General features: G+C 41.0%; 1 protein-coding gene across 15 annotated transcripts in view; it reads right to left on the bottom strand.

Moving 5' to 3' along the window:
- The window catches only part of ERC1 (ELKS/RAB6-interacting/CAST family member 1), a 534923-nt gene that overhangs the window by 485205 nt on the left and 22497 nt on the right, over positions 1-27221 (bottom strand). For 13 of the 15 annotated variants that reach the window (XM_050747035.1, XM_050747039.1, XM_050747032.1 and 10 more), the window contains exon 2: positions 6994-7814. In XM_050747035.1, the coding sequence (XP_050602992.1) occupies positions 6994-7662 (669 nt within the window). In that variant the 5' untranslated portion in view covers positions 7663-7814. Of the gene's footprint in view, positions 1-6993; positions 7815-8023; positions 8227-27221 lie in introns of those variants that run through there. The other 2 variants (XM_050747037.1, XM_050747045.1) reach the window with 2 other exon arrangements.

Genomic DNA, 27221 nt, shown 5'->3' with positions numbered 1-27221 from the left:
TGCTGAGTATTTATATTAGAAACATCTTCTAAAAGAACTCCATAATAAAGAACCACACATATCAAGCAGTTATAAGCAAATGTGTCTTTACATTTGATAGGATCCTAGAACAAGATCTCTATGGTCCAATCAGACCAAATATTTAGAATGGACCTAAATCCCCAGTCTCAAACTGAAATGGGGAAACTAATTACTGTAAATCCTATTAAACCAATCTTCTTTATACAGTGGAAGATGCTTGACCTCTGAAGGCTATGGAGGGTATAATGAATGCAGAGTGTAATTAGGCCCCACTTCTGGCTGACTATAATCTATTAATTAGCATTCTCTGTCTCTGTATCTCATTGCAGTGTTTCCCTTTACTTTAAAATTGCACCCTTCATTTTTTGGACCAAAGTTATACAATTTTAGGATTGTGTAGTAATTACAGTGGGTATAGGAAGAATACATCGCTGCCAGCACTGGTGTTTAATTAGGGCAAGGGGTGGAATCTGGATAAGGCGGTGTTCACCATTCTTCAGCACATATGGGTTTTTTGGCATGAAAATCCTGTGGACTGTTTCACTGGAACTGAACTGAAGGATTCAGAAGATTGAAATATTTTGCCTCTGAATGCAGACTGTTCTTAGGATATTACATATTTTCCACACAGCTTCTGAAGTATAGGCATAAACAATTGCTTCAATTATTTCAAAATGAACAAGTACGCCAATAACTTTTTTCATTAAAATTGACATTTCTGAGTCACTTCATAATAAAAACCATCTTAGTGAGGGGCACAGTTTCAGCATCACCAACAAGGTATAATGGTGACTAGCTAATTCAAGGTATAATGGTAATAAATCCAGTAACTTCAAATCTACTCTAAATTTGATACACACACACACACACACGTATAATCTTATATGCACATATACTGTCAATCCATTCTTGAAAAGTAGAGCCTTCAAAATGAAATGTTTATTCATATGCAATTTTTCCACAATATTTATTAATTCTTTTAAATTTATTTATTTATTTTAAGAGACAAGGTCTCACCATGTTGCCCACGCTGGACTCAAACTCCTGGACTCAAGGGATTCTCCTGCCTCAGCCTCCTCAGTAGCTGAGACTACAGGCATATACCACCACACCCAGCGCACAATATTTCTTATAATAAAAAATTATGTCTCAGCCACTTTTCAATTAAACTGTGATTTTTTTATTAACAATACATTTGAAATTATATAATATTCAAATACGATATACTATAATTATCTAAATACTATGACAGTATATCTAAATACGATATACTATGATAATTATCTATGATAAATACTATGATAATTATCTTTGTTTGACAAAGAATGAAAATCTAACACAAAGAATCCCATATTTGGGCACTAGTATACACCAGTACATACTCCAAATTTACCAATCTCATTTTTACCAAGAAAAAAAAAAAGAACCCAATACAACCCCTAAGAGTACAGACACAGTTTCCAAAACCCAGGTTATATTGATACTTAACCACAAAACTAAAGAAAGCAAACTCATTTTTTTCCTCCTGATATTTACAACTCAATACCAAACTATAAAAACAGAATTTAGGCGGGGCATGGTGATGCATGCCTGTATCCCAACACTTTGGGAGGCTTAGGAGGGCAGATCACCTGAGGTCAGGAGTTTGAGACCAGCCTGGCCAACATGGCAAAATCCGTCTCTACTAATATACAAAAAATTAGCTGGGCATGGTGGCACGTGCCTGTAATTCCAGCTACTTGAGAGGCTGAGGCAGGGGAATCGCTTGAACCCAGGAGGCAGAGGTTGCAGTGAACTGAGATCACGCCACTGCACTCCAGCCTGGTGACAGAGCAAGACTCTGTCCCAAAAAAAAACATTTAAAAATTAGCCGAGCATGGTGGCACATGCCTGTAATCCACTTGGGAGGCTGAGGCAGAAGAATCGCTTGAACCCGGGAGGAAGAGGTTCCAGTAAGCCGAGATTGTGCCATTGCACTCCACCCTGGGCAACACTGAGACTCCATCTCAAAAAAAAAAAAAAAAAAAAAAAAAAAAGGCCCGGGTACGGTGGCTCGTGCCTGTAATCCCAACACTTTGGGAGGCCAAGGCAGGTTGATTACCTGAGGTCGAGAGTTCGAGACCGGCCTGGTCAACGTGGTGAAACCCGTCTCTACTAAAAATATAAAAAATTGGCTGGGCGTGATGGCTCACACCTGTAATTCTAGCACTTTGGGAGGCCGAGGTGGGCAGATCACGAGGTCAGGAGATTGAGACCATCCTGACTAACACAGTGAAACTCCGTCTCTACTGAAAATACAAAAAATTAGCTGGGCGTGGTGGCAGGCGCCTGTAGTCCCAGTTACTCGGGATGGCTGAGACAGGAGAATGGCGTTAACCCGGGAGGCAGAGCTTGCAGTGAACCGAGATCACACCACTGCACTCCAGCCTGAGCAACAGAGCAAGACTCCATCTCAAAAACAAACAAACAAACAAACAAACAAACAACAAAAAAAAATTAGCCGGGCATGATGGCACACGCCTGTAATCCCAGCTACTCCAGAGGCTGAGACAGGAGAATCACTTGAACCCTGGAGACGGAGGTTGCAATGAGCCAAGATTGCGCCATGCACTCCAGCCTGGGTGACACAGTGAGACTCTGTCTCAAAACAACAACAATTTAAAAAACAACTGAGAATGTACTATTATTTTGTATTTAGGAATGATTTTTTTCTTGGTGTTGTACTTCAACTGACAAATTCAACTAATTTACTTGGTAGTGCAATGCAAATTAAAAACTGAAGTCAGTATTGTACTGACAACTTAAAAATGTCAACTGAAGAAACTGTACTTCACTGTTCTGCTGTCATATATCATTTGAACATTTATCTGGTGCATCAATGATTCACAAGGTGAGGAGACATCAAAATCACCTGGAGGGCTCTTTTTAACTAAACATATCTAAAATTTTAAACATCCTTTTCCCCTACACACGCCCCATCAACTGAGGGTCCCTGTCACAGTTAATGATCATTACGAACAGGAGTAGGTCACATCCCTGAGATGTAAAGTGGAAGAATAAAGGATGAGACACACTGAGCAAATGGTCCCTTGTTTCTTCCCCTTTCTTTTATGGTTGAGCTCAAAAGTGCCACAACAGAACCATCACAAATTGACAAACAGGCAACAGACAAGTTTAAGAATTAGATTGACACCCGGCGCAGTGGCTTACGCCCTTAATCCCAGCACTTTGGGAGGCCAAGGCGGGCAGATCATGAGTTCAGGAGTTTAAGACCATCTGGCCAACATGGTGAAACTCCATCTTTACTAAAATACAAAAATTAGCCAGGTGTGTTGGGGGGCACCTATAATCCCAGCTACTCAGGAGGCTGAGGCCGGAGAACTGCTTAAACCGGGACCCAGGAGGCAGAGGTTGCAGTGAGCCAAGATCGCATCACTGCACTCCAGCCTGGGCTACAGAGCGAGACTCCATCTCAAAAAAAAAAAAAAAAAAAAAAAAGATAGAATTAGATTAGATTTACTAAATTCTAAAGATCCCAAGAGTGGTTTCTCATCAGAACCACCAGAGAAGCTTGTTCAAAACCTAAGTTCCTGGACCCCATCTCCAGGGATTGTACTTAGCTGGTATGAAGGAAGGCCTGGCAATCTCTGTTTTAACCAAATATGCCTGTTGATGTTGATGTTTCTGAGCCAGCATTTAAGAACCCTGTTCTTAATTTTAGACTCCATCAGTGGGGTCTATTTGAGCTTTTTTCTTTCTTTACACATTCTTAAAGTCTTAATGACTCAAACTCAAAGAACTTCCTAAGGAATATTTTTTAAAGGACAATTTCTCTTCTTTAAAGAAGCTAAGTCTCTAAGAAAGAGATTTAAGTATATTAAAATATTCAAATGTTGAGTAGTGACAACTGTAATAACTGATTAAAAAGTAAAAGCAAAGTAGTTTGAAGTCATAACGTATCTGAGAAAGAATAAATCATAATTTCTAATTACTTAGATATCTGAGTCAAATGAATTCAAGGTTTAGTTTTTAATTTGCATTGTAATACCAAGTACATTTGAAGAATTTTAGCCCTGTGATATTAACTAGAATAACAATAGAATAGTAGGAGGCATTAAAAATAATGATTTAGATACATATTAGAGGCCTTTAATATACAGTAGAAATGTTGTTAGCTAAAAAAAGGTCACAGCATAATACCAACAGTATTCCATTCAGGTAAATCTGTTATGTGTATATGAATACAGGTATTTCAGTAAAGAGAAATGTCAAAATGCTAACGGTGGAATAGCAAAGTTGTCAGTAGATGGGAGGATCTGGAATATATTTTGCTTTCATATCTATGCTTTTCTGTTTTATATTTATGAACAGAAAAAATGAGCTATTTTTATTGCTGAAAATGTGTCTGGAGCTTTAACATACAAAATGTAATGTAACTAGAGATCTTCGAGTAGCCAAAACAGTAGATCTGAGTATCTGGACTGCATATTAGTAAGAATGGTAAGACAATCGACAGAAATCTTAGATTAGATTTACGGTCATATGTTGCTTAATGACAGAGATACGTTCTGAGAAAGGCGATTTCATCATTGTGCAAAGATCATCAAGTGGACTCATACAAACACATCTGGTCCAGCCTACCACACACCCAGGACATAGGATATAGCCTACTGCTTCTAGGCTACAAACCTGTACGGCATGTTACTGTACTGAAAACTGTCGGCAACTGTAACACAATGGTAAATATTTGTGTATCTAAACACATCTAAACATAGAAAAGATACAGTGAAAACACTGTATTATAATCTTTGTTTTGTTTTTAGAGACAGGGTCTCACTCTGTCACCCAGGCTGGAGTACAGTGGCCCAATCTCGACTCACTGTGGCCTCGACCTCCCAGTCTCAGGTGATCCTCCTGCCTGAGCCTCCCAAGTAGTACAGGCGCCCACCACCAAACCCAGCTAATTTTTTTCTATTTTTTGCAGAGACAGGGTTTCACCATTTTGCCCAGGCTGGTCTCGAACTCCTGGACTCAACCAATCCGCACCCCCTTAGCCTCACAAAGTGCTGGGAGTACAGGTGCGAGCTACCACACCTGGTAATACTATATTGTAACCTTATGGGACCATAGTCACACATTAGGTCCACCAGGGACCTAAACAGCTTTGTGTGGCAGACGACTCCTTCATCAGAGACACAGACAATTTCTGATTGCTTCTTTACTTCCTGGTATCATTTAAGAAGAATGCAGAAATTGATATCAATTGCTTTCTTTATAATTTTGAGTAACCTAATCCAAAAATAAAGTGTAATACCAACAATGAGGTAGTTAATTAAATATTCTCCTTTTAAGAGTATAAGACAGCTTTTTTAAGAAGGAAAAAAATTCAAGCTTGCAAGTTTAAGAAAACTTCTAAAAGTACACACAACTTGCACCATAGGGTGAAAAAAAGTAAAGAGAGAAAAATTCTAAAAGTCTATTTTAAACAAAAAGTATGGGCCGGGCATGGTGGCTCACACCTATAATCCCAGCACTTCGGGAGGCCGAGGCAGGTGGATCACCTGAGGTCAAGAGTTTGAGATCAGCCTGGCCAACACAGTGAAACCCCGTCTCTAATAAAAATACAAAAATTAGCCGGGCGTGGGAGCAGGCACCTGTAATCCCAGCTACTCAGGAGTCTGAGACAGGAGAATCACTCGAACCTGGGACGTGGAGGTTGAGGTGAGCCAAGACTGCGTCACTGCACTCCAGCTTGGGAGACAGAGCAAGACTCTGTCTCAAAAAAAACAAAAACAAAAAAGTATGTTTAACATTTTAACTGGTAGAGCCTGAATACGATTTGTTCACATCTTTGGAGTCATCAGCTTCCTCACTGAATGTGACATGGCTATCACCAAACACATCAACTGTAACCTGGAGGAGCACAGAAAAATAAGTGAGTATTTCCTGCAGCTAATGTGACGGCACTTAGCTCTCAAACTGCAAAGCCCCATGATGATAAAGCCCAATCATCTCACTTATTTTCTACAAGCAAACAATCACACCAGGTCGCCTTTCCTCTACCTTAAATGTAAAGAATTAAAGAACAAAAAGCTACAAAAGCATCCTGAAGTTAAACTTTCATGAATGGCAACAAAATGAATAGTTATTGTTCATACTTAATAAACACATCATCAACATTAACTTTTTTTTTTTTGAGACAGAGTCTCATGGTGTCACCCCAGACTGGAGTGCAGTGGCAGGATCTCAGCTCACTGCAACCTCCGCCTCCCAGGTTCAGGTGATTCTCCTGCCTCAGCCTCCTTAGAAGCTGGGATTACAGGTACACACCATCACACCTGGCTAATTTTTGTATTTTTAGTAGAGTCGGGGTTTCACGATGTTGCCAGGCTGGTCTCAAACTCCTGACCTCAATGATCTGCCCACCTCGGCCTCCCAAGTGCTGGAATTACAGGTGTGAGCCACCACACCCGGCCAATATTAACTCTTTAAAAGTAATTTCTGTTCTCAGCTGACAACACTGATTTATCTTGTGATAGTCATTTTGTTTTGTTTTTAAGAATGACTTTTTGATATCATGACAAATCTTAATGGTATACCTTACACTTAAGTTACCTAGTCTAAATACATTTGGTAAAAGATATTACAGTGTGTGGCAAAATTAAAACCTCAGAAGAATTAAAAAAAAAATCACATATGCTGAAAGGAAAGACACGAAGAGAAACAGAAACCAGAGAAAAGAACCAAGCAAGAATGGAAGCAAGCAGACATGGGCAACTAGAAAAAAAAACAGGGCACAGGACCAAATTTGGAAAGGGCTGAGAAATGGAGGACACAAAATAGTAAAATAAATAGGAAAAAGGAAGATACATATACTACGAAGGGAAGAATCTAGGAAAAGGGAAAAAAAAGGCTATTTCATTTACATACATGAATTCAGCCAATACAGTTAAACACACACGTAGAACTTACCTGGTTCTCCTCCTGTACAACTCTGTACTGTTCCTTCCAAATGGTGATTTTGGAAGCTTCATCTTTTCTCAGGGCTCGTTCTTTCTTCAGCTCTGGGCTCCAGAAGGTCTTGATGCTATTCATTGAAGAACTCAATTTGCTCTCCTTTACTTCCACATCCTTCCGCAAGAGATCATTTTCCCTTAATACTTCCTTCAGCTGTGTCTGCAGATCCATGATTGTGTTATCTCTCGCCTGACGAAGGGAGTGAGGCACAGTGGATGCCATACTCACAGGAGGGAGGTGATGCTCTCCAAACGCTATGGTGTCACTGGCAACCCCACTGCTAGCTATGTTGGGGCTACTGCCCATAGCAGTCATCCGAACACCGTAAGGCAGACGTCCCCCAGAACGGCCAAGTGTCATGGTGCTTTTAGGTGTTTCTGAACCCACATTTTCATGGTCACTTAGATACATAGGGCCAGAGGTGGCATAGGCAGCATTTAAAGACTGTATATTTTCCATAGAAAGGGTTTTCCCACTGCCACCTCCAACACTGCTTCCCGAACTCCCTCCTGTACTATTGGTTCGACGATGACCCAAGCGAGGGGAACGTGGAAGCCTGGGTGAACGCCCAGGGCTCTGGTTGCTCGGTTCCACCTTCCCAACAGAGCGAGCACTTCCATACATGGTTGCAAGGTCAGAAAAGGTGTAAAGCAAAAAATCAACAACAACGAAAAATGGGAACTTTGTGAGGTGTCTCTATGGCTGTAAGTCGGTTTAAGGTTAATTAGAAGAAGGTCCCCAGCTGTCCAATCTTGAAGAAGTATCTTACATCATATCTGTAACGAAAAGATCACACATTAAATCCTCCAATAATAAATATTTCCCTTCTCAGAAACGTTCCACTACCCCCACTTAAAGAAGATCTACCCCTTCTACCATGTATTTACTCAGGCATTCAGAATGTGATTACAGCATAATGTACTTCATAGTAAACAATATTTTAGAGATATTTTAGATGTCTCAAAACTGAATGCTGAAAACATACCATGCAACTGGAAAACAAACAAACAAAAAGTGCCAGGTGCAATGGCTCATGCCTATAATCCCAGCACTTTGGGAGGCCAAGGTAGGAAGATCGCTTGAGGCCAGGAGTTCAAGACCAACCTGGGATACATAGCAAGACCCTGTCTCTACAAAAAAGAAAAAGAAAAAAAACAAGAAGTATAAAGACTGACAAGGAAAAGATTAAAATCAATGTCTGAATATATGATTTTCTAACTGAAAACCCAAGATAATCAACTGATAAGTTATTAGAATAACAGAACTCAACAAACTGGTCAGACTCAATATCAATATAATTTCAATATTTTCATGTATAAATCAACAGTAACAACTAGAAAATGCAGTTTTAATTTAAAAGAAATTTTAAATCCTATTCACAACAGCAGCAAAACCATAAAAGCACTTTGATATAAATCAACAAAAATGTACAAGCATTTTGGGGGAAAAAAACTAAAACCTTACTGAAAGACATAAAAGAACATCTAAACAAAAGAAAAGTTAACTGTGTTCATGGACGAGAAGACAAACACTGTTAAGATTCAGTTCTTCCCCAACTAGTTAGCACAATCCCAATGAAAAATCTCTACAGGATTTTGCTAACCAGCTGTAGATCCCTTCCTTTCACAGGTGTTGAAGGATTTTTCAAGTAACTCGACAAACTGCCTCTAAAATTCAAATGGAGAGTAAAGATACAAGAGTAACCAAACAATTTAAAACAGATGAACAAAGAAGGAAAACAGCCCTCAACAGCAAGATAAATTACAAATCCGTAATTCTTTATTTGTACTGCAAAAATCAAAAAAGCTCTGAAAATAAGTTTTTCCTTTTAACTCATCTAGCAGCAAAACTGGACCTGACCCGAGCTTACTTACTGTTTATATGTATCCCACATAGTGTGACTTCATACATTTCATTAAGAAAACAATGTGTGTGATTACTGGATACTACATAATGCCCACCAAGTATTACTGGAAAAAATTCCTGACTACAAAATCACATCTGACCTGCAAGGTTTCTCATAAAGTATTGTAGCCTTGTAAAACTATAGTAATGAAAACTGTATAGTACTAGCCCAAAAACAGGGTCTAAATTATATACGGAAATTTAATATATGTTAAAAGTAATATTTCAAAACAGTGAGTGATATAGTTTGGCTGTGTCCCCACCCAAATCTCACCTTGAATTGTAATAATCTTCCTGTGTCAAGGGTGGGGCGAGGTGTACTTAACTGAATCATGGGAGCGGTTTCCCCCTACTGTTCTTGCGATAGTAAGTCTCATGGGATCTGATAGTTTTATAAATGGGAGTTCCCCTGTACAAGTTCTCTTGCCTGTCGCCATGTAAGACATAATTTTGCTCCTCATTCGCCTTCTGCCATGATTGTGAGGTCTCCCCAGCCATATGGAACTGAGAGTCCATTAAACCTCTTTCCTGGCAGGGTGCGGTGGCTCACATCTGTAATCTCAGCACTTTGGGAGGCCAAGGAGGGTATATCACCTGACGTCAGAAGTTCGAGACCAACCCGATCAACATGGCGAAACCCCATCTCACTAAAAGCACAAAAATTAACCAAGCATGGTGGCAGGTGCCTGAAATTCCAGCTACTCAGGAGGCTGAGGCATGAGAAGCTTGAACCCAGGTGGCGGACACTGCAGTGAGCCAAGATCGTGCCACTGCACTCCAGCCTGGGTGACAAGAGCGAGACTCCGTCTAAATTTAAAAAAAAAAAAATTTTTTCCTTTTAAAATTACCTAGTCTTGGGTATGTCTGTATTAGCAGCATGAGAACAGACTAATACAGTGAGGAAATGAAAAATCACTCAATAAATGAGGCTTAAATACTTGTTGCTCTTCGAGAACAATTAAGTATACTCGTCTTCACATAGTACACCAAAATAAATTCCATATACGTTAAAGATATAAATTTTTTAAACCATTAAAAGTACTAGAAGAAAATTTTGAAGACTATCCTTGTGAACTTGAGTTAGGAAAAGGCTTCTTAAATAAAAAACCAGAAGCAAAAACCATAAAGAAAAACAACCAATACACTTAATTATGTCAAAATGACAAAGCATTATACCAAAAAATGCTGTAAATAAAATTAAAAGATAAACCAAAAGCTAGGTAAAAAATACAGACAACATAGTATAATGATCTGTAAACAGAGTATGTAAAGAATTCCTACATGGGAAATGCCAATTTTGAAACAGCAATAATTACAGGGAAGGCAACTTGTGTTGTAAAGGGGAAAAATGTTTGTGAAGGCTTTAACTCAACTTATAAAGCTTTATACTCAAACGACCATAAAGCACCTGAAATTTTTTTCCAAAAAAGAAAACATGTTCATACTCTACAAGTATAATTAAAACAAATTTTAAAACCACAGGCAGTTGTCCCTTGGTATCTGCTGGGGACTGGCTCCAGCAGAACGTATCCAGATATCCACGACCCTCCCAGACAACAAAAATCCTAAGCTGCTCAAGTCCCTGATTCAAACTGACACAGTAATTGCCTAAAACCTATGGACATCCTCCAGTACACTTTGAATCATCTCTAAATTCCTTATAATACTTCGTACAATGTAGATGCTATGTAAATCGTGGTTATACTTAACTGTGTTTATTTTTATTATTTTTCCATGTTGTATTATTTTTCCCAAGTTTTTTTTTCCTCCCTATTTTTTTTTTCAAGGTGACTTTAAAATTCCTTCCCAAATATTTTTGGTCCACAGTTGCTTAGTTCTGTGGATGCAGAACCCACTATACTATAGCTATCAACTTTATACACTTCTTTCAAAGACAATACAGATCTAAACTAGCTCTCTCTGATTTCTTGGCATCATTTCAAAGAATTGGCTTAGGTCAAGTAACAACAGGCTTCAGCATATTAAACAATATTTTCCAAAAATCCATTGTTATGCAAATTGATTCTTATAAGTGTTTCTTCATTGAAAATAGTACCCAAGTAAATCATATTGTCAAAAATAAGATTGTAAAGACAGTATCTATTCTGGTCAAATTCAAACAGGTTAAAAATCCTCAAAAATGTGAACACACAGGCGGTCTCATCTCTGTATTACTGAACCAGTGAACAAAGCCCAGCGCTAACAACAAACAAGACAGGAAATACACAGAACCTGACCCTTTAAGGAAAGACTCCAATCTCCCTCCATCTCAGAAATTGCTACGGCACACTGAGTTCAGAAATGGCAATATTTTGTTAGTAATGTTACGAAATTGCTTTCCAGGACTAAGTTAGCTCATGAAGTAAAAATTCCTTTTCATGAGTAATCTGGACTGTAAAATGGGTGACAGGTAGTAATCTACAAATCACTACTTCAGATGAATTCTATTTCAAGATCGAAGAGGGATACAAAGTTTTTTCTTTTTTTAAGTAATTTGAATATTGCATAAAATAAGGGAGCCATTAATTATCTGGAATCCTTTCAATGATAACAAAAGCTAACATTTAGTGAGTGTGTGTTTCATATGCCAGGCACTGTACTATGAGTTTTATAAAATTTAATATTTATATTAAATATTCAATATTCATGTATAATTTAGTATTTTGTGTGAATAAGATGGGTCCTGTCATTATTTCCATTTGACAGATAAAGAAAGTTGAGGCTTAGACGGCTTAAGTGGCTTATCTAAAGACACACAGCTATTAAATGGTAGGGTCCAGATTTGAATTAAGGCAGCCTAATTCCAGATCCCTGCAGGCTGTTAACTATCATGCTTAACCACCATCATCTGCTGATGTTAACGTCTCAAGTGTCCGCAGGATATTAAAGGTTCTCACAATTTTAAGGTAGCGTATCCTACTAATTTACCACTCTAAACTTTAGGTTACGTCTTAGATCTTCCCAGGTGTAAAACTTAAACAATCACTTATATCTTTCTATTAAGTAGGAGAAAGTCTTTTTTAAAAGATGGTAGGCAGAACAAAATAAGTCAAACAATAAAATAATTCAGAAACGCAAGAGTTTCAGGAATCACACCATGAGAATTTTAAACTGCCACATTCACAAAAAAAAAAAAAAAAAAAAAAAAAATCCAACTCCGCCACCGTGCGGAACTATTTCCACGTAGTGGAGGGACTAAATCACACGAAAGAGGCTAAGATCCGGAACTATTTCCACGTAGTGGAGGGACTAAATCACATGAAAGAGGCTAAGATCCAGTAACAAAAATCCACATTGTTTTCAACACCAGCAGGTGCCCTCTAATACTCAAGTCACTTTCAAATCCAAAATGGTATTTCCAAGTGGAGTCTGTTATTTTCAGAACTATATTAATTTAGAGGACAAGGGAAGGAATTCACCAGTCATATCTGAGGGAAGCCCTCATATAGCTTTTTAATCTCATGAGCTTCAGGGAAGACGGTATTTTTTAAAAATTCTTTTTAAAAATATGGAATAAAGCCACAAAATAATAATTCTTGCACTTTAAACAATCTGACCAAAAATATGACCAAATAAGTCACACAGTATGACTCAATTTATGTAAAATTCTAGATTTATTATGACAGAAAGTTACTAAGTACACGACTAGGGACTGGGTAGAGGGAGGCACGGATCATAAAGGAGCAGGAGAAACTTTTGGGGGTGACTGAAATGTTCTCTATTGTGTTCGGGATGATGGTTTCACAGGCATATATCTATGTTAAAACTGATCAAACTGTATACTTTAAATATGTGCAATGACTGTATATAAAATATACCACAAAAGTTTGGGGGAAAATGCACATATTTTAAACTCTTTCTCTAAATTAAGTCAAGAGAAACACCGTTAGTGATTGATTTATATACCTAGAGTCCCAGATGCTGCTAGAGAAAATCATGCAGCTGTTCAGTTTGATTTCCTACCTCAGCTGGGCCCATGTTTCTCTCCCAGAGCCCCACAAGTCTCTTAGTTAGCTTCCTATGCAATATTTGTTATGGTGGGTTATTTCAAATCTCGGCCTTCGGCCTCTCACTTTCAGCAAATGACTTCGTCATTTTAATGAATTGTGTCCCCTAATCCAAAATTCCTAAATTGAAGTCTTAACCCCCATACCTCAGGATGTGGCCATATTTTAGATAGGGTCCTTAAAGAATGAAGGCTCAGGGAGGGTACTGGGGTGGGCTCTAATCCAATATAACTAGTATCCCTATAAAAACAGATTAGGACACAGGCAAGCACAGAGGAAAGACCATGTGAAGACAACAGAAAACGGCCATGTACAACCCAGAGAGATCGGCCTCCAGAAGAAACCAACCAGGCCGACACCTTTGTCTCAGAATTCTAGCTTCCAGAATTATGAGAAAATAAATTATTGTGCCAGGCACGATGGCTCATGCCTGCAATCCCAACACTTTGGGAGGCCACAATGGGTGGATCACCTGAGGTCAGAAGTTCAAGACCAGCCTGGCCAGCATGGTGAAACCCTGTCTCTACTAAAAATGCAAAAATTAGCTGGGCGTGGTGGCGCGTGCCGGTAGTTCTAGCTACTCCGGAGGCTGAGGCAGGAGAATCACTTGGACCCGGGAGGCGGAGGTTGCAGTGAACAGAGATGGCGCCACTGCACTCCAACCTGGGCGACAGAGCGAGACTGTCTTGGAACAACAAAAAAAAGAAATTGTTGTTAAGCCACATCATCAGTGGTCTTGTGTGTGGGGGTGGAGGAGTGGGAGATGTTTTGTGTTTTTGTTTGCTGAGACAGGGTCTCCTCTGTCACCCAGGCTGGAGTGCAGTGGTAGGATCACAGCTCCCCATGGCCTCAACCTCCCAGGCTCAAGCACTTCTCCCACCTCAGCCACCCGAGTAGCTGACACTACAAGCTGAGACTACAGGCAAGCACCAGCACACCCAGCTAATTTTTGTATTTTTGGTAGAGGTGGGGTTTCACCATGTTGCCCAGGCTGGTCTCAAACTCCTAGGCCCGAGGGATTCACCTGCCTCAGCCTCCCAAAGTACTGGGATTACAGGCGTGAGCCACTGCGCCCAGCTGATGACAGCCCTTTCTTATGACAGCCCTACCAAATTTATGTATCTCACCTCCTACGTTAGAGAGAAACAGAGAAATCAAACAAGAACTATCTCAACTTCCTCTCACCACATGTTCATTTACAGCAACAACCATCCTTAACTTCCTCTATTCTGCTGGAAGTGGGCTACAGATAATCCTTCCACAGGGTACTTTAGTCCCTATTCCCTCTGGCTTCTCCAGAGAAACCTTAGTTAATGATCGCTTTTCCTCTCTAATGCCTTTTTAACTTCCGTCTATAAATATACCCTGTTTCTTAAGCACTCCCAATTTTTTGACACTCTCCTCTCTTGGTTTTTTTATATCATATGCTCTTTTCTTCTAACCCTCCTCCTCCTTTGTTTGTTCCTCCCTTAAATGTTTCTGATCTTTATCCCTATGTTATTCTCACACTACAATATCATCCTTAAGAAATCCTTTCTCGCTGCCTCCACCAGCTTAAAATAACATATGTACAACAAAGACTCCAAATTTACTACTTCTCCAGTACTTTTTTACTTCTCCTTTGAGAATCAGAACTATGTATTCCACTTCTGGACATCTTCACTTATACTCCTCACATGAACCTCAAACACACCTGCCTCCAAACTGAATTCCACACCAAGGTCTCCCCGCTCCATAACCAAATCTGCTGCTGCAGGGAAAAAAAATAAAAAAAAGAACAGGGCAGTGGACAACATCTATTCAAATGAATAACATCAGCTGCTCAAGCCAGAGCCTGAGTGTCCTTCCGAAATTTTCATATGCCATATATACACATATTATCAAAAAAATACAATTCCTGTTTCTTTGATTTCCAGATACCTCTTAAATTGACCCTCTTCCTCCATTCCCACAATTAGTACCTTGGTTTACGCCATCCTCTCCTACCTGAATTAAAACAACTTTCTAACCTGACTGCCTGCCTCTAGCCTCGGAGTCCTGTATTAGTCCATCCTCAAGCTCCATGTAGAACTGCCCACAAGACCAGGTAATTTACAAAAGAAAGAGGTTTAATTGACTCACAGCTCTGCAGGGCTGGGGAGGCCTTAGGAAGCTTACAATCGTGGCAGAAGGGGAAGCAAACACATCCTCCTTCACATGGCAGCAGGAAGAAGTGCCCAGCAAAGGGGGCAGAGACCCTTATAAAACCATCAGATCTAGGCTGGGCGCGGTGGCTCACGTCTGTAATCCCAATACTTTGGGAGGCCAAGGTCGGTGGATCACTTGAGGTCAGGAGTTCAAGACCAGCCTGGCCAACATGGTGAAACCCTGTCTCTACTGAAAATACAAATATTACCCAGACATGCTCAATTGAACCCAGGAGGCAAAGGTTTCAGTGAGCCAAGATTATGCCACTGCACTCAGGCCTGGGTGACAGAGCAAGACTCTTGTCTCAAAAAAGAAAATAAAAAATCGATCTCGTGGGCACTCACTATCAGAACAGCACAGAGTAACCGACTCCATGATTCAGTTGCCACCAGGTCCCTCCACAACATGTAGGGATTATTGAAACTACAAGATGAGATTTTGTAGGGAACGCAGCCAAACCGTATCAGTCCCCTAATCACTGTTTTTCAAACTTAGAATTATGACCCAATAGTAGGTTGTGAAATCAGCTTGATAAACTGCGACCAAGCTTGTTTTCTTGTTTGTTTTAAATGAAATAAAATCACTAGATACCCTGAGCCAGAATCACCAGACACACTCTTCATGAAATCTGAGATGTTTGTTTTTCAAATTCAGTAAGTTCTGAAGTAACTGTAATGCAACAAGAGATAGTAGTGTTGTGCTATTTTCTGCAATGTTTCAGGAGTGCATATGCATGCACATGTGCATACTGGATCACAATATAAAAGGTACTTCTTGGCCAGGCACAGCAGCCCGTGCCTGTAATCCTAGCACTTTGGGAGACCAAGGCAGTAGGATTGTTTGAGTCAAGGAATTCAAGACCAGCCTGGACAACACAGCAAGATCCTATCTCTAGGAGAATAGAGATAGGCTCTCTAAAATAAACAGATAAATAGAACTGAAAATAAAACGTATAGCTTATTTTCACAGTGCATCACACTAAAGTAAACATAAGCATTGTTGAGAACTGTGAAGGAACTAGGGTTTTATTTAACCCTACTTACAGGTTAATACGTTGGACAGAACACATGAGCCTCCTGGGTCAAACACAAAGAACTTTACAAAGAACTCACAGCACAGCAAGCATGAGCATGTTTGCACTGTCTCCCTGTTACCCCCAAGTTCCATAAGGTGACATGCAGCGGGTTTGCATCACGGCTAAGGAACATTGGGCTTAGGGAATCCACCGTTTCTGTTTTGTTTTGTTTTGTTTTGTTTTTGGGTTTTTATTGAGACAGAGTTTCGCTCTGTTGCCCAGGCTGGAGTGCAGTGGCGCAATCTCGGCTCACTACAAGCTCCGCCTCCGGGTGCCCGCCATTCTCCTGCCTCAAACTCCCAAGTAGCTGGGACTACAGGCGCCCGACACCGCGCCCGGCTAATTTTTTTGTATTTTTTAGTAGAGACGGGGTTTCACCGTGTGAGTCAGGATGGTCTCGAACTCCTGACCTCGTGACCCACCCGCCTCGGCTTCCCAAAATGCTGGGATTACAGGCATGAGCCACCGTGTCCGGCCAGAATCCACCACTTTTACAGTAAGTAGTAAGTAGGCCTGCTCTTTGTCCCGATGAAAGACATCACCTCCTCCCGCAAAGTGGCCTGCTGCAAACACAGTCCTGGAAAATGGCCTGGGTTAGGAACAGTCGAGGCCCTGCTTGCATTCCTAGCACACTCAGCAGGGTGTATATGAAATAAGAGTCTCAGCTGGGCACGGTGGCCCATGCCTGTAATCCTAGCACTTTGGGAGGCTGAGGCAGGCGGGTCACTTGAGATCAGGAGTTTGAGACCAGCCTGGCCAACATGGTGAAACCCCGTCTATACTAAAAATACAAACATTAGCCGGGCATGGTGGCACACGCCTGTAATCCCAGCTACTTGGGAGGCTGAGGCAGGACAATCGCTTGAACCCGGGAGGTGGAGGTTGCAGTGAGCCCAGACTGCGCCACTGTACTCCTGCCTGGGCGAAAGAGCAGGACTCCAACTCAAAAAAAAGAAATAGGAAGCTCATGGGAGATTCATTCTCCTGACAATTATTTGTGGTACTTTTAAAGTATGTCCATAAATTATTTAATGCTCCTCCTTTTAAGAGGGAGAGTAAATTTCCTCTCCTTGAGTGTAGACTGAACTTAGTGACTTGCTTCCAATGATGTACTTTCATGACTAACTCTTAAAAGACACTGGAGCTTCTGTCTTGGTCACTCTCTCAAACCGCTCTCTCTCAGGAATCCAGCTGCCATGTCATGAGGATACTCAAACTTCAAACTACCCTGTGAAGAGAGTCGCATATTCAGGAACTGAGGCTTCCTGCCAACAGTCACGTGAGATAGCTTCAAAGACCCTCCAATCTCAGTCAAGAATTGACATGAGTGTAAACATCTTGACTGCAACCTCACTAGAGACCCTGAGTCAGAATCACCCAATACACACTCTTCATAAAATCTGAGATGTTTGTTTCTTTTTGTTTTGTTGAGACGGAGTCTCACTCTGTTGCCCAAGCTGCAGTGCAGTAGCACAATCTCGGCTCACTGCAACCTCTGTCTCCCAGGTTCAAGCGATTCTCCTGCCTCAGCCTCCCAAGTACCTGGGATTACAGGAATGTGCCGCCAGGCCCTGCTAATTTCTGTATTTTTAGTAGAGACGGAGTTTCGCCATACTGGCCAAGCTGGTCTCAAACTCCTGATATGAGGTGATCCACCTGCCTTGGTCTCTCAAAGTGCTGGGGTTACAAGCATGAGCCACTGTGCCCAGCCAGATGTTTGTTCTTTAAGTCCAGTAAGTTTTGAAGTAACTTGTAATGCAGCAAGAGATAATATAGTCTTGTTTTCTGCAATATTTAAGGTGTGCATATTGGATCACAATATAAAATGTCCTTCTTGGCCAGACACAGTGGCCCATGCCTATAATCCTAACACTTTGGGAAACTAAGGCAGGAGAATTGCTTGAATCTAGGAGTTCAAGACCAGCCTGGACAACACAGCAAGATCCCATCTCTGCAAAAAAATTAAAAAAAAAAAAATAGCCCAGCATAGTGGCTCATGCCTGTAGTCCCAGCTACTTAGGAAGCTGAGGCAGGAAGATTCCTTGAAACCAAGAGTTCACGGCTATAGTGAGTCATGATAGTGCCACTGCACTATGCCGTGGATGACATGGCAAGACCCTGTCTCAAAAAAGCAAAACTAAATGTGATTCTTTTTATAAGTTCTAAACAATTCTCAACACCAGTGCCATAACGATCTTCTAATATGATGATTCTCCAAATGGGTAAGGGATTCCAGGGGTGCTTATGACCCTTGCAGGAGGTCCATGAGGGCAAAGCTATTTTCATAACAGGATGACGTTATTGGCCTTTTTCATTGTGATTCTCTCACGAGTGCATAAGTGTTTTCCAGAGCTACATGATGTGTGACAAGATCCCACTGACAGCTAATGGAACGTGTGCTTGTGTATTCCCACATTTTAAAAATGTCTTGGCTGGGCACGGTGGCTCATACCTATAACCCCAGCACTTTGGGAACCCGAGGCAGGAGGATCACTTGAGCTCAGGAGTTCAAGACTGGCCTGGGCAACATGGCGAAATCCCGTTTCTACTAAAAATACAAAAAATTAGCCAGGCCAGGTGGCACACACCTGTAATCCCAACTACTTGGGAGGCTGAGGTGGGAGGATAACTTCAGCCCAACAGGCGGAGGTTGCAGTGAGCAGAGATCACGCCACTGCACTCCAGCCTGGGAGACAGAGCCAGACCTTGTCTCAAAAAATATTTTTTTTTAATCTGAATTCCTTGGTAGTGCATATGAGACTTTTTATCACTTGGCCCTGCCTATCTCTCTGAAGCTACTCCTTATCCACTCTCCTTCTCCATGTGACAACCATAATCAGGTCTATGCAATTCCCTGAAATACCAAGCTGTCTCTGGTTTCCATGACCTTCTTTTGCCCCATTAACTGGCTAACTACTGATCATTTTTCCAAACTAAGTTCAACAGTCACAACCCTACACAAACCTTCATGACCCTCAGTCTAATTTAGGTGCTCCTCTGAGGTAACCAGGGGCTTTTAAAATAATGTAATTATTATTTTAATCACTTCCTTAAAAGTAAAGGAATGTCTTACTCCATCTCCAAAACCTAGCACAGTGTCTAACACAAACCAAGCAATAAGTGTTTGCCAATGCCACAATTAATCTAAATCCACGTAAAAATCATTAGATAGTTCACATACATTTAAAAAGTAGTAATAATCTTGAATGTAGTTTACGGAACCTGCAATTAGATGTAATCTAAAATAAATATAATGATTGCATTTTTTAACATTTTCCTCAAGTTAAAATTTTCTCTATCTTTAAAAAGTATCCCAATTTCATGAATTAGGCCAGGTGTGGTAGCTCACGCCTGTAACCCCAGCACTTTGGGAGGCCGAGGCGGGCAGATCACTTGACGTCAGGAGTTCGAGACCAGCCTGGCTAACACGGTGAAACCCTGTCTCTACTAAAAACACAAAAATTAGCCGGGCGTGGTGGCGCCACCTGTACTCCCAGCAACTCCACAGGCTGAGGGAGGAGAGTCACTTGGAGAATCGCCTGGACCCGGGAGGTGGAAGCTGCCGTGAGCTGAGACCACGCCACTGCGCTCCAGCCTGGGCAACAGAGTGAGACTCTGAATACAAACAAACAAATAAATAAAACTAATTCCATGAACCGACAACCTCCTTCTGTACATGTCTTGCTATTTATTTTTGTCATCTATCCCCTGAAAATAATTAACTAAATGGGCAAGATTTCAATTTTTTAAAAAACTGTTCTTCCTGCATTAGTAAAAATGCAAACTTCTGTAGCGAAATCTTAATTCCAAGAAGATGGCATAAGCTCAACGGACTAATGCCTCTCGTCTAAGACAGAAATTAAAAATGAACACACACACAGAGCAATCACATGCAGAAAATATCATGTCTGTAGGGACAAATGGGTTCTCAATACTAAAAAAACTCTATTAAAACTCTATGTCAGAGACCTACCAAGCTAAAGATGTACCAAGCACTTAAGATGAATTTTGTACCCTATATTTTGAGTTTTTAAAAAATACCATATGGCTGGGCGTGGTGGCTCACTCTTGTAACCCTAGCACTTTGGGAGGCTGAGGCGGGCAGATCACCTGAGACCAGGAGTTCGAGGCCAGCCCGGCCAATATGGCAAAACTCCATCTCTATGAAAAATACAAAAATTAGCAGGGCATGGTAGCGCGCGCCTCTAGTCCCAGCTACTTGGGAGGCTGAGGCATGAGAATCATTTGAACCCGAGAGGTGGAGGTTGCACTGAGCCAATATTGTGTCACTGCACTCCAGCCTTGGTGACAGAGCAAGACACCATCTCAAAAAAAAAAAAAAAAAATACCAGAACAGCATTTAAATCTCTGAAAGCTTTCCAGGATTTACATTTAGAGAAATTTCCTAAAATCTAATTCTGAGAAGAATATTACCAGTAATCTGCCTTATCTTAAATTATGAGTTTATTAACAATACAGTTTCACTATCAATTCACTACTATTCACATCACAAAGCCTGTCAGAAAAAAACACAAAGAATATTCAGGACAGGCACAGTGGCTCACGCCTATAATCCCAGCACTTTGGGAGGCCAGGGTGGGTGGATCACCTGAGGTCAGGAGTTTGAGATCAGCAGGCCAACATGGTGAAACCCCGTCTCTACTAAAAATACAAAAAGTAGCTAGGCATGGTGGCACTTACCTGTAACCCAAGCTACTCAGGAGGCTGAGGCAGGAGAATCACTTGAACCCAGGATGTGGAGGTTGCAGTGAGCCGAGATCGCGCCACTGCACTCCAGCCTGGGTGACAGAGTGAAACTGTGTACTGAAAAAAAAAACAAAACAAAAAAAAGCAAAGCAAAGCACTGATCCCAATGGTTATATACATACTGTGAGAGAAAAACAGCCCCAGTCTCACCTCACCCCACAGAAATCCATTATACTCAGAGGTCTAAAAATAAGAATACTTCTACCCACAATGATTGTATGTTAGCCTTTAATTCTCACTCTTCCCCCAAATAGCTACAAGCATAACATGCAACGGCAGACAGCACTCTCTCTCTCCTCATAGACTAGAAAAATCATAATAGCTCTTTACGAACTGAGTCTCCAAAGGAACACCAAATATTCTTAAGACAAATGAAAGCAAAAACAAAATTTTTTTTTTTTTTTTTGAGACGGAGTCTCGCTCTGTCACCCAGGCTAGAGTGCAGTGGCACGACCTAGGCTCACTGCAAGCTCCGCCTCCTGGTTTCACGCCGTTCTCCTGCCTCAGCCTCCTAAGTAGCTGGGACTACAGGCACCCGCCACCTCGCCCGGCTAGTTTTTTGTATTTTTTTTTTTAATAGAGACAGGGTTTCACCATGTTTGCCAGGATGGTCTCGATCTCCTGACCTCGTGATCCACCTGCCTTGGCCTCCCGAAGTGCTGGGATTACAGGCGTGAGCCACCGCGCCCGGTGGATAAAAGCAAAAAATTCTTTAATAGCAACACAGTAGCTTACTTCAAATTAACTACGGTTGACTAGGCTGACACAGATGTGCTATATTTATAAGTTGAACCAGAAAATTTAATATACCACCTATTAGCTATTTAAATAATTATACGTGAAATTCTGACGTAAATCTCAAAATTACTAGTCCAACCTGATGTAATGGGGTTATGCTCATCAACGAGTCAAATATTTTTAATACTGTACTTCAACATTTCTAAAGATCCTGTTCATTTTCTTAAAGGGTTATTTATAAATACTACTAGGGATGAGAAATATGCTGCTCTCCTAGGTTCCCTGTGAAAACATGAACAATAGACCAAAATTTTAAAATCCCACTGAAGTACAATTTGGCATAATCTATCAAAATTTAAAATGTGCACGCTGTTGAACTAGAAGTTTCACTTTAAAAAGTATTCTCCATAAAATACATTTTCGCAGGTTCAAGGACATAATGTGCAATGATATTCAATTATTGCGTTGTCTGTACCAGCAAGGAGACAGCTTAAATTTCCAACAGGAGATTAGCTGAATAAATTTATGTATCTCTCAACTGTAAAAGACAATGCTGCTGTTTAAAAAAAATGTCTTTCAGACAATCCTGATTTAAAAAAAAAAAAAAAAAAAGTAAAACAATGGCCAGGCATGGTAGCTCATACTTGTAATCCCAGCACTTTAAAAAGCTGAGGCAGGCAGATCACTTGAGGTCAGGAGTTCAAGACCAGTCTGGCCAACCTGGTGAATTCCCATCTCTACCAAAAAATACAAAACTTACCTGGGCAAAAAATACAAAACTTACACATTACAGGATGTGTGCCTGTAGTACCAGTTACTCAGGTGGGAGGACTGCTTGAACTCCAGAGGTAGAGGTTGCAGTGAGCCAAGATCATGCCACTGCACTCCAGCCTGGGCAACACAGCAAGACTCTCAAAAAAAAAAAAAAAGAAAAAAGAAAAAGAGGCCGGGCACAGTAGCTCATGCCTGTGATCCCAACACTTTGGGAGGCCAAGGCAGGCAGATCACTTGAGGTCAGGAGTTCGGGACCAGCCTAGCCAACATGGTGAAACTCCATCTCTACTAAAAATACAAAAATTAGCCAGGCATGGTGGTGCATGCCTGTAATCCCAGCTACTTGGGAGGCTGAGGCAGAAGAATCACTTGAACCTGGGAAGCGGAGGCTGCAGTGAGCTGAGATTGCACCACTGCACTCCAGCCTGGGTGGCAAGAGAGAGATTTCGTTTCAAAAAGAGGTAAAAGAAACCAAAATAAACAAAATATTTAAGTAAATATATTTGACATGCAAAAACATACTGTGAAGTGGAAAAAAAGCAAGTTGTAGAAGAATGCTTACAAGACACTCTCATTTGAGTATAAAGGATATATATACATATATTTGTATATACACATACATATATATATATTTGTATGAATTGTATGGTAACAGCCTATTTCTGAAAGACCGGATGGAATCACCTTTTTCTTTACTTACATACTTTTCTTCTGTTCCATTTTCTTTTTATAGTGAGCATGTATTACTTTTTCTTTTTTTTTTTTTTTTTTTTGGCGTGGTGCGGTGGCTCAGGCCTGTAATCCCAACAGCTTGGGAGGCCAAGGTGGGTGGATCTCCTGAGCTCAGGAGTTCGAGACCAGCCTCGGCAACACGGTGAAACCCTATCTCTACCAAAAATACCAAAATTAGCCAGGCATGATGGCACACGCCTATGATCTCAGCTACTCAGGAGGCTGAGTCATAAAAATTGCTTGAACTCCAGAGACAGAGGCTACAGTGAGCCAAGAACACATAACTGCATCCCAGCACAGACAACAGAGTGAAACCCTATCTCAAAAAAAAAAAAAAAAAAAAAAAAAAAACTTGTATTTTTGTTAAGTCTCATTATAAACTACAGGTTTAAATAAAGACCTCCACAACCATTCAGCACTAATTTACACAGTAATTAATGGGCTAGGCACGAACACTGATTGCTAATACCTCTGTAATAGCAGGAGAGTTGAAAAAAAAAAAAAAATCACCAGGCACATGGCTTACGCCTATAATCCCAACAGTTTGGGAAGCCAAGGTGAAAGGATCACTTCAGATCAGCCTGGGCAACACGGCAAGACCTTGTCTCTACAAAAAAATTTTTTTAATTAGCCAGGTGTGGTGGCGTACACCTTTAGCCCTAGCTACTCGGGAGGCTGTAGCAGCCAGACAACTTGAGCCCAGGAGTTCGAGGCTGCAGCAACCTATGATCACATCACTATGCTCCAGCCTGGGTGACAAACGAGGACCAACAGGAAAGACAGAAAGACAGACAGAAAGGAAGAAAAGGAAGGAAAGGGAAGAAAAAGGAAAAGAAAAAGAAAAAGAGACAGAGAGAGAGGGAGGGAGGGAGGGAGAGAGAGGAGGGAGGAAGGAAAGGAAAGGAAAGGAAAGGAAAGGAAAGGAAAGGAAAGGAAAGGAAAGGAAAGGAAAGGAAAGGAAAGGAAAGGAAAGGAAAGGAGGGAGGGGAAAAAATATCTACGAGTCAATGAAGGCACAGATTTCTCTGCTTCTACACTCAACATGTAACTAAAATGTATTAAGTTTGCTAACATTATGCATCTAGTTGTGTAACCTTAATCTGATTCTCCAATACTGACTAGAGACTAAAACTATACAACAGTGTGGCTAAAGCAGCACTGTTTTAGGGCAAACCTATCTGAAAGGCCACCTCTGTTTGGAGCAGCAATTTGTAAAGGAGCAATCTTAACACCTGTCAGATACTATTCACCTTTTTTTAATGCAAGGGTAACTCAGTTTACAATCAAGTTAACTGCAGTTTTTAATACTTCTTATCAGTTAATCAAGTTAATTATAAGTTCTCTCAAAGTTCTCATCATGACAAATATTTTGTCAAGCTAGATACTTAGAAATAAACACAAGGTTGTTGGGCTGGGCGCGGTGGCTCACGCCTGTAATTCCAGCACTTTGGGAGGCCGAGGAGGGCGGATCACAAGGTCAGGAGATCAGGACCAACCCGGCTAACACAGTGAAACTCCATCTCTACTAAAAATACAAAAACTTAGGCCGGGCGCGGTGGCTCAAGCCTGTAATCCCAGCACTTTGGGAGGCCGAGGCGGGCGGATCACAAGGTCAGGAGATCGAGACCACAGTGAAACCCCGTCTCTACTAAAAATACAAAAAATTAGCCGGGCGCGGTGGCGGGCGCCTGTAGTCCCAGCTACTCAGGAGGCTGAGGCAGGAGAATGGCGGGAACCCGGGAGGCGGAGCTTGCAGTGAGCCGAGATCGCGCCACTGCACTCCAGCCTGGGCAACAGCGTGAGACTCCGTCTCAAAAAAAAAAAAAAAAAAAAAAAAATACAAAAACTTAGCCAGGCGCGGTGGCGGGCACCTGTAGTCCCAGCTATTCAGGAGGCTGAGGCAGGAGAATGGCGTTAACCCGGGAGGCGGAGCTTGCAGTGAGCCGAGATCACGCCACTGCACTCCAGCCTGAGCCAGAGTGAGACTCCGTCTCAAAAAAAAAGAAAAAAAAGAAACACAAGGTTGTTAACCATAGTGGTTCTCTAGTTATAACAGCAATCTGCGCCACTTAGTTGAAACAAGTCAAGTTCTAGGTTGTGTAGCCTTCTCCAACGACTGCAGTGCTCACCGATAACCTGATTTCATAAAATCCTAAAATATTAAATTGTTTGGACATAAAATTATGTTATCTTGTATTTTATACATCTCATAATACATTGTGATCAGCTCAACAAAAAGTTCAACAAATTCTACCAGAGTGATTAAGCTGAACAAAGTAAAACAGATGTACCTGTTCACAAACCTTTATTCACAAGTCTGAATAACAAAAATGTCTAAGAATCCAAAAAGGTGTAACTAATATGGTAATAAAACCAGACCTCGACTGGGTCAGTAATCCCAAAGTGTTTGATGAAGAAATGAGGGACCATTCCCAAAACATGCTTGAAAAATTAGGTTATATATAGTATATGCATATCACTTATCTAAAAATCTGAAAAAAATTCTGAATTCTGGCCCAAAGGATCTTGGATGCAGACCTGAATTAATGGTTAAGATTAAATATCAGCTGGGAGCAATGGCTCACGCCTGTAATCCCAGTACTTTGGGAGGCCAAGGCAGGCAGATCACGAGGTCAAGAGATCGAGACCATCCTGGCTGACATGGTGAAAACCCGTCTCTACTAAAGATAGAATTAGCTGGGCATGGTGGCACGTGCCTATAGTCCCAGCTACTCGGGAGGCTGAGGCAGGAGAATTGCTTGAACCCAGGAGGCGGAGGTTGCAGTGAGCCAAGATCACGCCACTGCACTCCAGCCTGGCAACAGAGCAAGACTCTTGTCTCAAAAAAAAAAAAAAAAAGATTAAATATCCACATCACTGCTGGTAATTACAGACATTTATAATCAGGAAGAGCGGCAGAGGAATTTTAACTCTGTAACTGTGTATTTCTTAAGCTAGGTGGTAGGTACACAGATGTTAATTACATAATTCTCTATATCTTTTTGCATGTCTGAAACATAAATTTAAAAGGGTTTAAGTGAAAAATTATAGGTACCCAGTAAGTATTTGTTTCTTCCCGAAAACAATAAAAGTATCTGAGAAGCAGCAAGTTTGAAAACGGTTCTGGTAAGGGTCCTAAAAACGTATCTTTTGATCCAGTAATTCTATGAACAGGAAAATCCAATCTACTCAAATGATCCAAAATGTAGAGAAAAGTTTATAAAGATATACCAGCTTTATTAGTACTCATTTCATTGAGGAATGTTTAAGTGAAATATTTATGACTTAACATGAAGCCTACAAAAACCATTTACAAACCAATGTCTGCCATTTAAAAAATGTTTATAATACAATAATGAAAAAGGATATTTTTTTTTTTTCAGAGTCTCACTCTGTTGCCCACACTGGAGTGCAGGGGCGTGATCTCCACTCATGGCAACCTCCGCCTCCTGAGTTCAAACAATTCTCGTGCCTCAGCCTCCCAAGTAGCTGGGACTACAGGCATTCTCAACCATACCCAGTTAATTTTTGCAGTTTTAGGAAAGACAGGGTTTCACCATGTTAGCCAGGCTAACCAGACAGGCTGGTCTCGAACTACTGACCTCAGGTGATCCACCCAACTTGGCTTCCCAAAATGCTAGGATTACAGGCATGAGCCACTGTACCTGGCCTTCAAGAATATATTTTAATGTACAGTATACTCTCAATTTTGCAAATATAAGCAGAGCCAAAAGATGAGACGAAACCTAGTTTTTTCCTAACAGTTGTCAAAATTTTCCAAACAGGTAAACACTACTTATTTAAAAAGGAAAATCTTGGCCAAACAAGGTGGCTCACACCTGTAATCCTAGAACTCTGGGAGGCCACGGTAGACAGATCGCTTGAGCCTAGGAGTTTGAGACCAACCTGGGCAATATGGAGAGACCCTGTCTCTACAAAAAAATTCTTTTAATTAGCCAGGCGTGGGGGTGTATGCCAGTAGTCCCAGCTACTTGGGA

Source organism: Macaca thibetana, chromosome 11, assembly GCF_024542745.1.
Source record: "Macaca thibetana thibetana isolate TM-01 chromosome 11, ASM2454274v1, whole genome shotgun sequence".
Taxonomy (NCBI): domain Eukaryota; kingdom Metazoa; phylum Chordata; class Mammalia; order Primates; family Cercopithecidae; genus Macaca; species Macaca thibetana.
The sequence above is the reverse complement of the archived record's forward strand: the minus strand, read 5'-3'. Positions and strand labels throughout refer to the sequence as shown.